Genomic DNA, 17,926 nt, shown 5'->3' with positions numbered 1-17,926 from the left:
ATAAATTTACGCTTTTACTCCCAGCTAAAAATTTCAATTTTCCCCCTGGTTCAAAATTCTGATTTTTCTTCGTTTAAATTTACAGATTTTCCATTAGTTTTTTTCTCATAATCAAGTTACGATTTTCCCCTCAACTTAAATTTACATTTTCTCCATCGTTTTTGTTTGTTTTTCTGGTTAAATTACAATTTTACCCACAGTGTAAAATTACAGGCATGCCGGCAGCTGCCTGGCACTCCCCCATTGGTCCGTTTAATTTATGATTTTATCCCTGAATTAAAATTATGATTTCGCGTTCAGTTTAAAATTACGTTTTTTCCACCATTTTAGTTTTTTTTAGCAAAACTATAAAAGTTTTTTGTTTTTATTGGTTGACTCCATTTATTTTTTTTTTCGTGTCAAGGAGCTGTCTAACACTCGCTCATTAGTCCTGAAAAATTATAGTTTTGCCCGGGGCCAAAAATTACGGTCTTATCATCGTTTTAATTTTTTTTCCTAGCAAAATTGATTGAGAATTATTCGGTCATCGCCTCACAACACTGACTGGGCATCAACTAGTTTACAACAAATACATTACAAAACTTATCTTTCAAACTTATTATTTTATTAACACCACGCACATATTCTTTTTATACACATGAAAATTGCATATAATTTCACAATCTTATCTTACAATTTTTTAACATAAAAAAGATCCCACATTTACTTGTAGGTTAATTAACTAATTAATAATTAACTAAATCAACAAAGACTTCAGCAATTCAAGGACCCATTTTAGATCTCTATCTTGTTTCATTGCACGAGTCTCTCTCTCTCTCTCTCTCTCTCTCTCTGCACAATTCTCTTTATGCAACACTTGTTCTAAATATAGCTTCAGATTCTGTATGTATCATCCAATATAACACGTACCCTCTTCAATTGTATCGATACCCTTTATCAGTTACACAACCTTTAAGTCAAACCCCATCACTTTGATCCAAAAACTTTGATAAATCTCATAAAGTTTTGATCTTTATTACTGGGGTTTCACCAAAAAACAATCTTGATTTGTTTTCCTGATCTGGGTCAGTTTCTATTGGTCAACTTTGACCAAAATTGCAACTATGAAAGTGGGAAAATCAGGGTTTGTGATTTGGGTTTGTTTTTGGTTGTTGTGTGGATCATGTTTGGGTAGATTTGTGGTTGAGAAGAACAGTTTGAGGGTGACGTCACCTGATCATTTGAAAGATGTGTATGAATGTGCAATTGGTAATTTTGGTGTGCCTCAGTATGGAGGAACATTGACTGGTGTTGTTAAGTACCCGAAATCGAATCAAAAGGCGTGTCAAAGCTTTGATTCGTCGTTGAAATCGGAACCGGCTGGTGGTTTGCCCCTTTTCGTGCTTCTTGATCGCGGCGGTAACCGTTTTCTTTTTTATCGATTCGGTTGAATTATTGATTAGTTGGTTCTAGTTTGTATGTGTTTGTGAGTTATAGTTTTGTGTTGCTATTAAAGGGTTTGTTGTATGGTAAGATACCAATCTAAAGATGGTTAACAACCTTAAAAAGGTGTTCTGAAATTGGCCTAATTGGTTTGGTACTAGTGTTTGCTGGTGTTTGGATGTGCCTAAAAACTGATTTTTTCGACTAATTTTGGTCAAATAATTGAAGGAAAATGTAGAGTTGCTCATCGAAAGCGTAAGCTATTTTGACTTTTCATTTGTGGTCAAATTTTGTTCTCCGGATTCGTTTTTGTATCAAATTGATGGTCCTTATGTAAGTAGTGATTGCTAATTCAAAGTGTTGTAGTTGCGCGTTTTGTAAATTGATCTTATTTTTCGCAAAATGCCAAAAAAAAAAATGAACACTTATGGCTTGCAAGAATGCGCTATTTTGGACAAAAAAATGAACAATTATGATTGCCATTTTGGAGTATGAATTGTTATGTAAATCTAAATCTTTATTAATAAGTATTCTTACATTTTATCGGCTGTCCCTCCAAATCGGATAATTGCAACCCTATACAGTAAGAATAATGAAAAGTTCTGACAAACTCTCGAAACTTACTAATGCGAAACGAGCCTTTGTAGTTTGTATTTTCTTGTAGTGTCGGTTTAACCATACTAATTTGTTGATATTGCAGATTGTTACTTCACATTAAAGGCATGGAACGCGCAAAAAGCCGGAGCTGCCGCTATTCTCGTTGCAGACGACAGACCCGAGCCGTTGATCACAATGGACATGCCCGAAGCGGAGAGCGCGCCCGCAGATTACTTGCAAAACATTTCCATCCCTTCTGCTCTCATCAGCAAGTCACTCGGTGATTCAATAAAGAAAGCGTTAAACAAGGGTGAAATGGTAAATATAAAACTCGATTGGACGGAAGCTCTTCCTCACCCCGATGAACGTGTCGAGTACGAGTTTTGGACCAACAGCAATGACGAGTGTGGAACCAAGTGCGATAGTCAAATCAATTTTGTCAAAGACTTTAAAGGGGCGGCTCAAATCCTCGAGAAAAAAGGGTACACGCAGTTTACACCGCATTATATCACGTGGTATTGCCCTGAGGCGTTCACGTTGAGCAAACAGTGCAAATCGCAATGTATTAATCATGGAAGATATTGTGCTCCGGATCCCGAGCAAGATTTTAGTAAAGGGTATGATGGGAAGGATGTCGTGGTTCAAAATTTACGACAGGCTTGCTTTTATAAAGTGGCGAATGAGACCGGGAAGCCTTGGCTTTGGTGGGATTATGTGACGGATTTTTCTATCCGGTGCCCGATGAAGGATAAGAAGTACACTAAAGAGTGTGCGGATGAAGTTATTAAGTCACTTGGTGAGTTCATTGAACATTCTATATTATCGCTAGTCCGATAATATTGAAAAAATGACAAATTAAAAAAGGTGATTTGAGTGATTGATATTGTGTTATCATGTTCAGGCATTGATTTGAAGAAAATCGATGAATGTGTTGGTGACACAGAAGCAGATACCGATAACGCAGTCCTTAAGGCTGAGCAAGAAACACAGGTATCTATCTATCGACCCGAGTCACTGAGCGCAATATATTGAGGTTGATTTTGTTGTTTCGACATCTGATGGTGGGCAATCATGTAATTCTGCAGATAGGCAAAGGTTCGCGTGGAGATGTAACAATACTGCCGACGCTTGTCATAAACAACAGACAATATAGAGGTATGTTATGTAGTCTGGAACCGAAAGTATCGTGTGCGTGCGTTTTTTCGGGAGCGTCGTTCATCATAAGTTATTTCGATTGTTTCAGGTAAGCTTGCAAAACAAGCAGTTCTAAAGGCCATTTGCTCCGGATTCGAAGAGACCACCGAGCCAGCCGTATGTTTGACTGATGGTCAGTATAATTAACTTGTTGTTAATATATGAACGATGTGGCTTAATATGCTGCGGGTATATTTGTTGATATACTTTGGGTTATGTTGTATACAGAAATACAAACAAACGAGTGTTTAGACAACAATGGTGGGTGTTGGATGGACAAAGCTGCTAATGTTACAGCATGCAGGGTACGGTACTATTACGCGCATCCGCGTTATGCTTTTTTATTTTATTGTGGTTGGTATCTAATCGAATCTTGGTGTTATAGGATACTTTTCGAGGGAGAGTTTGTGAATGCCCGGTTGTACAGGGTGTAAAGTTTGTTGGCGATGGGTATAAACACTGTGAAGGTATTTTGTTTTTTAATCTTTTTGTCTATTGCAATAATTTTGAAGGTGATGATGTCATTACTGAAAAAAATTGATTTTTTTTTCGTTTGGTATTTTGCAGCTTCTGGAGCACTACGGTGTGAAGTTAACAATGGAGGCTGTTGGAAAGGCAGCAAACTGGGCAGGACCTACTCTGCTTGTATTGTTAGTGTTCTCTCTCCCTCTCTCTCTCTCTCTCACACACACACACAGAGACTATGTATTTAGTGTTTTGTAATGGTCCTCACCCTATATGTGTACAGGGTGAGGATCATTACGGAACACTTAAGTTATTTCAAGAACAATAAGAACAAATCTAAACTGTTTAATTCTTTGATCAATGGTTCGTATTTTTGGAATTTATGTGTTTTACATACACATACGTAAGTTATGTACATAAAAACCATCAAACTAATTTGTTCCCCTTTTTTGTACCGTATACCTACACATGTGTAGGTAATATGACCTACAAGTGTAGGTTAGAATTTATATACTTTAACAAACAATCAAACTAGTTTGTTCATATATTTTTTGTCTAAATTTCAGGAGAGATGGGTGAGAATGTTACATTTACATTTATACCATTTTGTTTTCTTTTATATTTTTTTAAGATTAGAAGAATGAATGATACATTTTGTTCTAAGTGCTCTCACGGTATATAGTGTTCTGCATAGATCTCTACTCTTATATATATTATGGACCTGCATTGAACCCTATTATATTTGGGAGAGGGTTCAATGCAGAACCATGTATTTTCAAGTTCAGTAAGAACTAATCTGAACCGTTCACTTAGTATTAAATATCAAAATATTAAATGAAAAGGGTATTATTGTAAATGATTAAATGATTCCTCTCTCTAATTAATCAATGAGTTAATTACATAGTCCCTGTGGGTTACACAAAATAACAATCTAAGGTACTAATAGTTTAAAATCACATCTTGGGGTACTAACTTTCCACTTTTTAACATGTGAGGGTATTAATTACATAGTTAGTCCCTGTGGTATACACAAATTAACAATCTAAGGTACTAATAGTTAACAGGGAATTAACGTTAAGACCCTCACATGTTAAAAAATGGAAAGTTAGTACCCGAGGATGTGATTTTAAACTATTAGTGCCTTAGATTGTTATTTGTGTAAACCACAGGGACTAACTATGTAATTAACTCTTAATCAATTTTCCTACATTCTCTTCTTCATAACAAGCTTCGTACACATGTGTAGATTAAAGAATTATAGTGAATTTACACGTGTGTAGATGTTTATAATATATGAATACACATAAATTCATTTGCACGTATGCATATATCAAATTAAATAAATTCATATAACCATGTTGTATTTTATTAGTCACGTTAGAATCTTAGACAATACACAAATAAGGGGCCGTTTGGCAACTTCTGAATGATTAAGTGCTGAACCAGTAAGAGGTCTGCATCATTAAGTGTTGAACCAGTAAGAGGTTTTAACCATTAAGAGTCAGTATAATAATGTTTAACCATTCAGAAGCAAATGTCTGACCAATTCAGATTAGAGGTCTTAACCATTCAGACTCGGTATAATGCTTAACAATTCAGAGGCAAATGTCTAAACCATTCAGACATCTGCTCATGAAACAAACAGTCTGAACCATTAAGTGTTCAACCAGTAAGAGTATTAAGAGTCTCATTAAGAGGCAAACAAACAGCCCCTAAATGAATGTTCCAGATCGCTTCTTGCATGATTATGGTTCTGCATTGAACCCTCGTATATGCATAGATGAAGACATGGTTTTTTTTTTTTTTTTTTTTTTTTTTTTTTTTTTTTTTTTTTTTTGTAATAAAACCACCTTATGGTTATAACAACTTTATTTTGTTTTACAGGATGACCATACAAAAGGTTGCAAGTGTCCACCGGGGTTCAAAGGAGATGGAGTTAACAGTTGTGAAGGTGTGCTTTAGTAAAAAAGTAAAACATTTACTCATGTGTGTCTGATGGGCTAACATATGCATGCATATATTTCAGATGTTGATGAATGCAAAGAGAAGACAGCGTGTCAGTGTCCCGAGTGCAAATGCAAGAATACATGGGGTAGTTATGAGTGTAGCTGCCGTGGTAATTTGCTTTACATGCGAGAACACGACACTTGTATAAGTGAGTTTTATATTCTAACTTTGAAAATTTTAATTAATAAAATATGTTATATACGACGGTGTATTCATACGTTAATTTGTTTAGGTAAAGATGGTAAATCAGAAGTCAGTTGGGGATTCGTGTGGGTCATTATTCTCGGTCTGGCAGCTACTGGAGTCGCAGGATATTCCTTCTACAAGTACAGGGTCCGGGTAAGCAACCATTCCTTCATTCGACCCGTTTACTTATGAATTTTTTTTTCCATTTTTTTGATGATTTATAATGTGCAGACATACATGGATTCCGAGATCCGGGCTATCATGGCACAGTACATGCCGTTGGACAATCAGGCCGAGATTGAAGTTCACGGGACTCGTGGGAATGTGTAACAAGATACAAATGGGTTTAGAGACCCACGACCGACCTTTCTTTAATTTAATGGTCGTGTTTTGTTTGTTCGACTTATCTATGTATATGTTCCAACGACGGTCATGATTTTCCAAGGCTGCTCGAGTTAGACTAAAGATCTTTGTGATTGAGGTTCTTTATTTATGTTAGCATGATATAATAAAACCATTTTAATCTTTGTGGGTGATGCTACAAATTTAGTATTTGTTTTTGTAGTTTTGGTATAAAGTAAATTAATGACATATTTGGGGATTTTAGAAACCGATTTTTAAAGTTGGTTGTGGCACCAAAATAGAATCCTAATGTAGTGGTATGGTGTTTGGTTCTTAAAGTTCGAATGGTTGCAAGTGTAAGGTTAGATGGAAGGGTTAAAAATAGAATCTTAGTTATGCAATAGTTTGAAACTAGGTGTGTGTGTTGTTTTTTTTTTAACGACCAACAAAAGTCGGATTACCCTGATAAACCAATGGCAAAAGGTCATCCATGCTTATGCTTGCGAACGCAAACGCCGCAAATGGCCCGGCCACCACCATTCTAGATGAAACAAGTTCTTTTATGTTAAACAATAATACATTGCCTAAAATGGAAATACAATATGTAAATTATATTTTGTATAAATTTACAAAGTTAAAGCAACTAAATAACATATATGCCCTGGTGATGAGGCAGTGGTGATGCGCGATCTGGTAACGATCCGGTGGTTTTTCAGTTGCCGGTGTTTGTGTGTGTGAAAGTGAAGATGATAAATGAGAGGGTGTCAGATAGTGAAGAAGATAAGGCAGAGGTGGTGTGAAGAGTGGTTGAGAAGTTCGGGAAAGGGAGTTACAGTTTTACCCCTTCATGTAACGGTCAACACACAGTCAACTGACAGAATGGGGATAGTGTGTTAAGTTTGGTCATCTTGGAGAGACATAATGCAGATCAGAAGCAAATTATACCAACTCTATGGAGCAGTGTGTCATCCAACTGATAGAACGAAGCAGTGTGTTATGTTTGGTGTACTTGTGAGCAATTATTTACTTTTGATATTTATTAATAATTAATTACAGCTGTATATTTATTAAAATGAAATATTTATCAACACTTACAAAACTAACCATAAATAAATTATGAAGTTAAAAATGTTATGTAAAACCGGCCTTGAAAATTCGCTAATAAAACTCTAGTTGACTTGTTCCGAACCTCTGACTGTACAACTATCCGAACTAGAACGAAAGATAGCTCGTTCGTATAAAAACTTGAGTTGATTTGACTCGAGTAACCAGCTCATTTAGCTCTTATAATCATTTCAGTTTGCGACTTCTGCCTTTGGTAAAGAGAGCATACAGAAAGATATCACAAAACTGAGAAAAAAGGTCTACTCATCAAACCACAAGCTTACAGCAAGCCGAATACATGCTCAGTTTTTGGGTCGTTGGTAAACATCTAATTGAGTTGACTCGGCTTATTATTACAGCCGAGTCATTACTAATTCTGACTGTTAACAAATAAATGAAATTATCCCATATGCAGGGGCAATTATATAAGCATTTACCCAAACACCCCCAACAAACCTTGCATTATAATAAAGTCACAAAAACTAGATGCTACAATCCTTAACTCTTCTTTGGTTAAATACATTAAGAAAATGAAATGTTTTCGGAAAAAAAAATGTAGGGAACATTTGCCTTCAAAATAGGATATCATATCACTCATGCCCTTCAAAAAATGAAGGAAACAAAGTCGAAACCCGGATTCCGTTACATTGGGAACACATAAAAATAGGAGTAGACGCCTTTCAAAATATGAAGGAAACAAAGTCGAAACTCGGATTCCATTACACTAGAAACACACAACAATAGAAGCCGACGGTGGGGTATTATTGTCATTCATTATTACCTGAAACATAAATAAGTGGAACTGGAATTAGTAAGATGCGCGGGTCAGGTGGATTGGGTAACGGGTCATAACACGTTTGAGTCAAAAGGGGTATACAAACACTAAACTTTTACGGTAACAATCTAAATATTTGAATATAGCGTTAACAGGTTGTTTGCTTCAAAAATAAACTTCATGTGGTTTTCAACCTACATAAATAAACCAAATCGACCATTTTACAACCAACGGGGTTGAAATTGCTACCTCTAAAACCACCCAGTCACTATGTTATTCTTCTCAAAAATCCGAGTCCCATTTGTTAAGGGTACTTAACATTCTAGAGAAGAACAAATATTGTTTCTCAACCCGCAAGTTAAAGAAGCTGTCATAAAACATGAAATAAAAAAAAACTAGATGTCGCAAAATGGACGGGTCGGGTAACGATCAACACGGATATGTTTTAGTACAGGTCAGAGATAAATGAATCATACATGAGTTAATCTCTTACTATCAAAAGAAGTTTGCATTTTGACCCAGTTGAACTATTATTAAGAATAACATGAATCAACTTGTTTAAAACTTGTATAAGGGTCGAAATGGCAACATCTACATTCTACAAGAAGCATTTTAGTTTCACTCTTGAAATTTACATATAATTAATATACTAAATATAAATACAGAAACTATATCATTTAAAATACTACAATAATATTTGTGAATCGTGCCACTTAAAAGTTTTACAGTTTACCCATTAGACATAACATAAAACCCGTAGAACTAATTTGAAACTGCACATCTAACAAATGATGTGAGTTGATCTTTTTTATTTAGAAAGAAATTATAGCAGTTAAAAAATGAACGAATGCATATCAAATGCTGACCTTGCAACATAGAGCTAATTTTAAGTTTCATTCTCAATACTCGATCCTCCTGTTGACTGTCCACGTGAGTATGTGACTCTGTAGATGTAAAACGCCAGTGCCACACCACTGCACAATAAAAATCAAAACAAAATATAATAAAATTACCATCATGAACCCTAAAATTGCATGTTTGAATGCTAATCTTAAACATTCTAGCAGAAGAGGTGAACTACTTGATTGTTCGGTTTTTACAATTTTATGATCCCAATATAACAAAATAATAAAAAAAATAAAGTGAGCAATTAAAGAAAATAAAGGTGAAGAGTATTTATTATCAGGAGAAGATCCTAAAAAATGGAAATGGTAATGCAGAATGTTTTAGAGTTAAATACGAGTAAATGTTCCAAACCTGATTATCAGTGTAATATATCTGGTGAATGCAGGTCTCTGTAGAGAATGAAAATGTGATGTGTGTTAGTGTCATGACATAACACACAAGCATATCTATGTTTATACGTAGATTGTGTACACACATTTATAGATACAGATATATAGATATTTGTCACTCACCGAGAACACTAGGCGTAGATCCCTCAAAAACAATATTGTAGCAATGGCTGCAAATTCAACAATTCTTCATCAAACTCAGATTAGCTACAACTAACAATACTTCATGACTAGAAAAATTAAAACTGATTTTTATATGCCACATCTTTAGCTACAGATCCAATTCAAAAATCAAAACATTATAATCACTGGTAAACTCAATTCAAATTTCAGACATCAAAAGGCAGGGAATGGGTGATTATATAAAGAATATAATCCTGTAATTATTTTTAAATGTGTAAAACAAAAAATAAAAAACTCATCACTTGGCTTTGAAAACAAAAACCCCCTTGACCTCTTAGCCATTACTTTTATTTTTCATCAAAAACAACTAGAAAACACCAGATCACAAATATACTATTGTTATAACCAGGGATCAATGCGTCATTTAAAGTAAATCACGCACATTAGCCAGATATAATCAAAAGCAGATCAATACACTATACCAACCTGCTTGGCCTTTCAAAGCAACAACAGACGATTCCCCTTTCTTCCATGATCGTAGACTATAGACAGCCAAGCCCAGAAGAGTTCCACCAAGAATAACACCAAATCTAATTGCAGATATGCTTCCGGTAATCATGAAAGAAAGGAAACCACCTAAAGTAAGCAGCCCACCTGTAAAAAATAATACAGTACATCAAAAGTTGATACTAGTGGTTTTATGCATTACATATACACCTTAGGTGACTTCCACCCATTTGGCGTGTTTCCTCTTTGCTAATCGTTTTCGTATGTTTCGTAATCATAATTGAATCAGTGAATGTGGTGAAACTGCCACCTCTAAAGTTTAGGAACGAGTGAACAGCGTCAAGGAACTATCAAACATTTGCAGACAGATTATGATGCATGAAAGAATAACATTACCATATGGAATACCGACATAAAAGTCAAGCACTTGTGATACATCTTTCAAGTCATCAGCTGAAGAAGCAAAGGTTTCCACAATATCCTTCACTGGTGCAGGGGAGTTCTCTGCAGCAGAAGACAGATACACTTTACCTTCTTCACTAAGTTCCTTAGCGACCACACTCAAATCCTCACTCGCTTTATCAGCTTGGATCTTTAATTGATGTGAGGTCTCCTTCAGTATTGTTGTAGCCTTTGTTAAGTACACTTCATAAGCTTCTTGGGAAATATTCAACATTTTTAATGCTTGTTCTTTGAAAGAGGCTAAAGTTTGTTTCCAGGCTTCTTCAGATTCTTGAGCTTGTTCTTGAATACGGTTTGCTTCCTCTTCTATTTCAATTTCAGAAGGCTTCTAAAAACGCAAACAGGATACATCATTACCCTTATGTTTAATAGGGCCCCCGAAGCCGAGGCACGGGGCGAAGGCGCACACATCACGTATGTGAGGCGCATGTTATTCCTTGAACACCCAAATTTTAAATAATAAAAAATAAGATAAATATCACTAAAAATCTATAACTTTTCTAATCAAGGTAGAGACCACCTTTACAACTTCCCTTTCCTGTAGTTATACTCTGGCAGGGATCACCAAATGCTTCTTTAACCTAGCATCTTTCTATAATATGGCCTCCGCCACCTCACACACGTTTTTAAGCCATCTATCTATAATATGGTCTTGGTCTATGTGGAACCTTTTGGTATCGATCTAGATTTGTTTATAGAACTTCATAACTCAGAAGTCTCACAACCGATTTGCGGTTTGATCGTGTATTGTCCATTAATTCTTGATTCTTTAACTGGTTAGATCTTGTAGAGACAGTGTTGTAATGTACTGTAAACATACGAGTAATTTCAATACTCGTGTTTCTCATCATAATAATAAGACGTGCTTTTATTGTGTTTAACCATGTATCCAACAACATCAACCGACATACTATTCACCCCCATTAACCACTCGAGCATCAAAAAAGCTTATTTTAAGGCCTACATGAGTCATTTTCAAATTTAGTTTCTCTTTTTTTCAAAGTTCAATCTAAATAAACATTGCTAAATTTCATTTTCAAACAAAAACTCAACTTGAGCACACAACTATTTTGCTTATCCCCAGCCTCATATAACCCAACCACAAGATAAACAAACATCCCTCAGCCTAAGAAAAGAAACTGCACATCATTACTTCAATCTAATAACATACTTACTGCACTGTAAATATACAACATATATGTATATTAATACAATATTAAAACCTACCTAAAAGGGTCTCTACCCTTTCTATGAGATTAATATTATTTTCAACTTTTATTACCAATTTAGCGAATCAAACAACAGGTTTTCCCCAAACGATGAGATAATTTCTTACCAGGCCTACTACATTGTAGACACACAGAGAATATAAATATCAATTCAGAATTAAAACCAACCTAAGACCGTCTCTACAGACTCTACTGCTTGCTAGGGCTGTCCAAACCACTCCCACTTAACACTCTCTCAAAAAGTCGTTCAATTTTCGGCTCCGTTCGGTTTGTAAAAGAGCCAAGCAGTGTTGTAAAAGCGGGACTAGTCGGCGGGTCATTTTGTAATTTTTCGTTGATTTGTCTATTAATCGGTAGTCAGCCTTGATCAGCCCTAGTCGCCCGGCCAAAAACCAGTGATTCCAGCCAGATTCCGGCCAAAACCTGTAAATTCCGGCCAATTTCCAACCAAACTCGGCGATTAATCCTGTATACTTAAAAAATGGACCGAGGAGGGGTCAAAATCTGTCTACTTAAAATATTTATTTATAAAAATGTGTATTTATATATAAAAATGTAGTTTGGTTTGCTCAATCTATTCCTCGCCATTCGTTTTTTTATGTGGCTTCTGGTTCATAAGCGATTGAAGAAGCGGGATGTGATGAGTAAATGGTATTCCTCGGGCAATGCAAATTTTAATTTACTATGTTGTTCGCTATGTACTTGTGGGCCGGATTCACATGAGCATTTGTTTTTTGAGTGATCTTATGCGACTCAGGTTTGGAATGGCATTAAACATAGAGCTGGTATGGGGACGATTCCTAATAATTGGGAGCTGATTCTTGAACATTTGGTTTTGTATGCGACCTCTAGGAGTGCTACCAGAGTTATTGGGAAGCGTGTTGTAGGTGGAGCAGCGTATTTTGTTTGGCAGGAAAGGAATCAAAGATTATTCTCGAGCAGGAAAAGGGAGCTGATCAGCTTATAGAGCTTATTCTGACTACGGTTCGGTTGAAGCTTCACACCATGAGATTCAAGAGGAGGACACAGATCCATGGGATTTTGCAGGATTGGAGCTTACCACGTGGCTTGTTGCTAATGGACGATGATTGCGGCTGATGGTGGAGACTTGTTTGTGTTGAGTGTCGAGTTGTATTGTTGTCTTGTTTAGCCTGGTGTGCTTTGTTTGTTTTTTGTCTACTCTAGTGTGGTATGCCATGCTAGAGAACTGAGGAATGTTTTTGTTCCTCACTTGGTTTTTTTGTTGGTTTGATTTATAAAATTTACCGGGGTAACCCTTTACCCAAAAAATAAATATTACATATATAAATCTCAATCCGATTAAATGCTTAATCGCTGGTCGGTACCCAACGGCCGACTAGTTTTATAACCATGGAACCAAGCACAAGCAAAGGTCCGGTGGGCTCTTTGGACAGCCTACTACTTGCAATTCAAATTACTACTTGAACAGCTACTAATCTAGAACATTAAAAGCAAAATTCTCCCGAACAATGAGAAACTAACACTAAACTAAATTACCATAACTTCAAACCAAATTTCAACTCACCGAATCCTCAGCAAACGAGAAAACCGGCCGGTTCCGGAACTTCGAACCGGAGATGAGTAAACCTTTCGGATAACCGGAGACAGAAACCGGTAGCGTGAGTACGCCGGAGCTACGAGGTCGGAGAAGCGGGGATAACCGACAAAACGTGGCCGTTGGAGGTCTGTTTATGCATAGGTCGCTAGGGTTAGGGTTGGTTATAGTAGGAGTGTTGATTGCAGTGTTCATGACTGTTGTTGTTAGGGTTTGTTGCTGCAACTGTTAATTTGTTTGAGAGATGATTGATGCTAATGTGAGCTTGGTACGTATGGGCTGGATGGAGGCGAAGAGAACGATAGGTGAAGGGTTGGTACTAAAGTGAGCCGGGATGCCGGAAAGTCAAGTATTGCATCACTTTGTTGGCACGTAATGAATATCAATTGGTGGGACCTATTGGATCTTTTGTGATGGTACACAAACTAGTTTATGCGTTGCTTGCCCTAGGACGCTAAATTGAATATTTTTCAGTTTCATAACATATACAAATCTGTTTCCGTTACTTCTATATACTACTCGTAACACGTTTTCAATAAAAAGTACATCGAGTTAATCAATTAAAACAAAACATTGCTACAGTTTTGCTAAAAAAAGGTAAAACAAAATATTACCATAGTTTTGGTAAAAGAAAAAAAAAAGTAAAACGATAGCAAGATTGTCACTTAGAGCCGGGGGAAAACTGTAATTTGCTTGAAGCTAAAGCAATAAGAATACCGTAATTTTTAACCAGAGCAAAGTCATGATTTTGAGCAAGGGCAAATTTGTTATTTTAACCGGGGAAAAATCGTAATTTGTTCGAGCTAATAGGGCAGTGCCAGGCAGGAGCCTGGCACTAAAACGATGGCAATACAGTAGTTTTGAGCCGGGGCAAAATTGTAATTTTGAGCAGGGGCAAATTCGTAATTTTAACTCGGGGTAAAATCGTAATTTCTTCAAGCCAATAGGGGAGTGCCAGACAACAGCCTGGCACTATAGTGATGGCAATACTTAATTTAGAACAGGGATAAAATCGTAATTTTAATTGGGGGTAAAATTGTATTTTATACGAGCCAATAAGAGAGTGTCAGGTAGCGCTCTAACACTATTCCCCTTTGTAGATTTTGTAGTATCTAAATATAAATATAAATATGTGATGCATATAAAAATTCGGATGCATTAACTGGTTGTACTTTATGAGTACTATTAGGTAGTGTTTGGTATGCAGGAATGAGAGGTAGAATGGAATGAATGATTACGAGGGAATGAAGAAAATGGTGTTTGGTTGGTCAAAGGAATGGAATCACCCATTCCAAAAGGCATTCCATTCCCTCAAAATCATTCCTTCCACCCCCCATGTTTTTTTTTTCCATTCCATCCCCTTTTGCACCATTCATCAACAACACCACAACCCACCACCTTCGCCACAACCCACCACCAACCACCACCGACACCATCGCCGCCACCCGCCACCACCTCACCCCGACAGCCACCGCCGCCGCCGCCACCCACTCGCCACCGTTATCACCCACAGCTGCGACCAACCGCCAACGCCGCTTGCTGCTGCCGCTGCCCACCACCATCGTTAACGCCACCACCAACCGTCGCCGCTGCCGCCACCTCTGCTGCCACCCACCACCAACGGCCACCTTGCCGCCACCACCACTCGTCGTCACCGCCGCACCGCCACTTGCCGCCACCACCACCACCCATCGCCGCCGCCGACACCCACCACCTATAACCACCCACAATCACTACCACCGACCACCACCACCACTCACCGCTTATTTTATTACTCCGTTTTTCTTGCCTACCAAACAATACACAATAATAATAATTCATTCCATTCACACATGGTAACCAAATAAGACATGGAATAGTAATGATCCATTGCATTCCCTCGTCCATTCCATTACCTCGTCCATTCCATTCCTTCGTACATTCCATTACCTCATACCAAACAGACCCTTAGTGTGAGTGGTATTAATGATTTTGATTTTTGATTTTGAAATGAGAGTAAAATCAACTTTGTTTTTTTAATGCATCAGACCATAGCAGCAAAATCAACTTTGTTTTTTTAAGGCCCTTTTATTTACACACACCCTATATCTTATTTTCACACCCCCTATTGTATACGGGTCATATAACATTATTTGGCTCGTATAGAATGTTTTTGAATAGGAAAATATGCAGAGAATGTTTTTTGATTTAATAGTATACGACCCGTATACATGTGTATACGATCAGTAAAACGTATACGGCCCAATGGATTTATTTTGTGAGATTTTTTTCAAAGTTTTTGGTGTTACCACATGTATACGGGTCGTATATGTGACAACCCTCACCAAACCAGGTATCCGTACAAATTAATTAATATTTAATTAATGCATAATGAAGAAACACTAGATAAATGGTCGGAACCGAAATATCTAGGGGGTTTGAATCCGCATAAAAGGGTTAGCTCTCTCTCGGTTGATTCAGTTGCTGCCGAACTTTTTCTCCGGTGATTCTGCAAAAAAGAGCACCGTTAGCCTCGCCAAGGGGAGAAGAGGGTTCTCTCCTTGACCCGACTCTAGTGTGAGAATAAGTATTGGTAATGGAGAAGAGAAAGTATTTGAGAAGTGAGTGTGATCTGAGTTTATACCTGAACAGTTCTCGTATTTATAACCGGGAGTTTGGGAGGGAAAACCTGTTATTGAAAAGATGACGGAAGATGCTAACGCCGTAGCGGTTATATTTTCTTTCGTTAAGTTCTTTGATCCCACGTTAAGTTGTCTCGATCCGATGTGAATGCACACGGATCGTGGTTTGATCTATGGCTGGGGGATTGCCACGTGGAAAGTGATTAATTGGAGATCATTCTCTAATTGCATGTTTTCGTTGTGGTTTCAGGGATACCTGTAGTAATGACACGTGTCCAGACGGTTATAACCGTCTGGGTGGTGCACGATCATATTCTTTCTAGAAGATTACTGCTGTAATCTAGTGTGACACCTTACTGTGTGGACACAGATGTATAAATCCCAAGTCTGGGCAAAATAATATCCAAGTTTGGATATTTGGGCGGACGTATTGATCTTCAGGATTTTAATCCTTTGCTAATGGAAGAAGGCGCAAGGATTTTATGTTTTCCTTTGGGCGCGTGACTATAAATTGTTGATTATTTTCTCCCTTTTGTAAGACCAATGCGCGGCCGCGCAAGGTTAAAAGGTTGAAAGGCCAGTTTGTGGTATGGTCTCAAATCCTTTTTATGAGGTTTTTGGGACCTTACCCCTTCAAGTCCCCCCAGTCTAGTGTTGTACTTATGCAAATAAGTGGAGCACTGGACTTAAGAGAGAGAAATGTTTTTGGGCGCGAAAAAATAAGAAATCTTCTATGAGAAGATTGAATTTTTTGTAAAGATTTTTTATGGAAAATCTTTGACTTTCAACGAGGCTGGTGTAGTAAATTGATTTGACAACCTGTCATTGTCAGTTGTTTTTTACTGTCCGTGTCTTACACGCGCGCATGTAAACGCGTGTGTGTTCTGACATTTCTTTTTTCTGCTGTTTGGGGAACTGTGATACCCGGAACAGTCGCTGTGACGGTTACCGATGCTATTTATTGCGATAAGTATATATAACGTTTGGGTAACCTCTCTTGTGTAATTATTGTTTTGTTGAAAAATTTTCCCCCTTCTTTGTTTAAAAGAAAATCCACTATTCCCCTTTTTATGTCAATCGGAGAACATCAAGAAGGTCTTGCTGAAGAGATGTCGACTGAACTTCCACCGTTGAAGTGGTCTAGAGCGTCTTTTGATGGTTTAGTTCAGAATTTCAAGTTTCCAGAAAGCTGGGGTGCTCTGTACCCTGAAGAGGGGCAGACGGCTGCGGATGCTCCGGCTGGGTATATTACCCTCTTTTGGGATTTTTTCTGTGATGGTAATTTTCGCTTGCCTGTCACTAGATTTTTTCTTGAAATCCTTGAGTTTTACAACTTGCATATCTCCCAACTTCACCCTATTGGTATGGTTAGGGTTCGACATTTTGAATTCGTGTGTCGGACGATGTATGTTGAACCAACCGTCCCCCAATTTAGGGTTTTTCATCAGATGCATTGTACCCAAGGGTTCTATTCGTTCGTTCAGAGGGTTTCTGCTAAGAAAATTTTACTGCATCCCCCGAAATCTTTCCATGATTGGAAGCAAAAATTTTTCTTTATCAAGGCTGGAGTGATTCCGATGAAGATGGTTCTAAGGGGGAAGGATGATGTTCCGATTGAAACCCTTCAGACCCCCGTTAGTGAGAACTGGCATCAAGATTTGAAAGATGTGCCTAACATTGTGTTGCCGGAGAAAGCTCTTGTTGGAGTCGGCATGAGTTTAAACTGGAAGATGGAGCGTGACGACAAACCTGTATATACGGAGGATGGTCATAGTAAGTTTGGGATTCTTCCCCTCTTTTTTTTTTTTTGACCTGCTGCTTTCTTCGACTGTAGTTGTTTCTCTGTATGTCGTTGCCTTCAAGAGGGAAGGCGGTCGAATGGGTACAATCAAGAAAAAACCAGAAGAAGAGCTTTGGTACCACCACATTGTGGGAAATTTTGTTCTTCCGCGGGATGCGGATTTATCTGTTCACCCGGCTGCTGGTGCGGGTAAGTTACATTTATTTCTGTTTCCTGTTCT

At 37.6% G+C, this 17,926-nt stretch overlaps 2 protein-coding genes across 3 annotated transcripts; one reads left to right on the top strand and one right to left on the bottom strand.

Annotated features, from left to right (window-relative positions):
• Positions 1-760: 760 nt before the first annotated feature.
• Positions 761-6,423, top strand: LOC110865664 (vacuolar-sorting receptor 1). The gene is made up of 12 exons (XM_022114990.2): positions 761-1,398; positions 2,123-2,815; positions 2,921-3,009; positions 3,105-3,174; positions 3,263-3,346; positions 3,442-3,518; positions 3,599-3,680; positions 3,781-3,863; positions 5,563-5,629; positions 5,705-5,833; positions 5,918-6,024; positions 6,103-6,423. Exons 1-12 carry the CDS (start codon positions 1,104-1,106, stop codon positions 6,199-6,201), a joined length of 1,875 nt encoding a protein of 624 aa, XP_021970682.1. The 5' UTR covers positions 761-1,103; the 3' UTR covers positions 6,202-6,423.
• A 1,384-nt stretch (positions 6,424-7,807) lies between these two features.
• Positions 7,808-13,673, bottom strand: LOC110865663 (protein FATTY ACID EXPORT 3, chloroplastic). Of its 2 annotated transcripts, none has more exons than XM_022114989.2 (7): positions 13,255-13,673; positions 10,414-10,804; positions 9,997-10,164; positions 9,511-9,557; positions 9,350-9,387; positions 8,959-9,066; positions 7,808-8,098 (listed from the first exon to the last, which is right to left on the bottom strand). In XM_022114989.2, the coding sequence occupies exons 1-6, from the start codon at positions 13,477-13,479 to the stop codon at positions 8,979-8,981; spliced, it is 957 nt and encodes a 318-aa protein (XP_021970681.1). In that variant the 5' UTR covers positions 13,480-13,673; the 3' UTR covers positions 7,808-8,098; positions 8,959-8,978. The 2 variants fall into 2 exon arrangements, with proteins under 2 accessions (XP_021970681.1, XP_021970680.1); XM_022114988.2 differs by having other exon boundaries at positions 10,414-10,807; positions 13,255-13,666.
• Between the last annotated feature and the right edge of the window lie 4,253 nt (positions 13,674-17,926).

The sequence above is a fragment of the Helianthus annuus genome, chromosome 6 (assembly GCF_002127325.2).
Source record: "Helianthus annuus cultivar XRQ/B chromosome 6, HanXRQr2.0-SUNRISE, whole genome shotgun sequence".
Taxonomy (NCBI): Eukaryota; Viridiplantae; Streptophyta; class Magnoliopsida; order Asterales; family Asteraceae; genus Helianthus; species Helianthus annuus.
The sequence above is the reverse complement of the archived record's forward strand: the minus strand, read 5'-3'. Positions and strand labels throughout refer to the sequence as shown.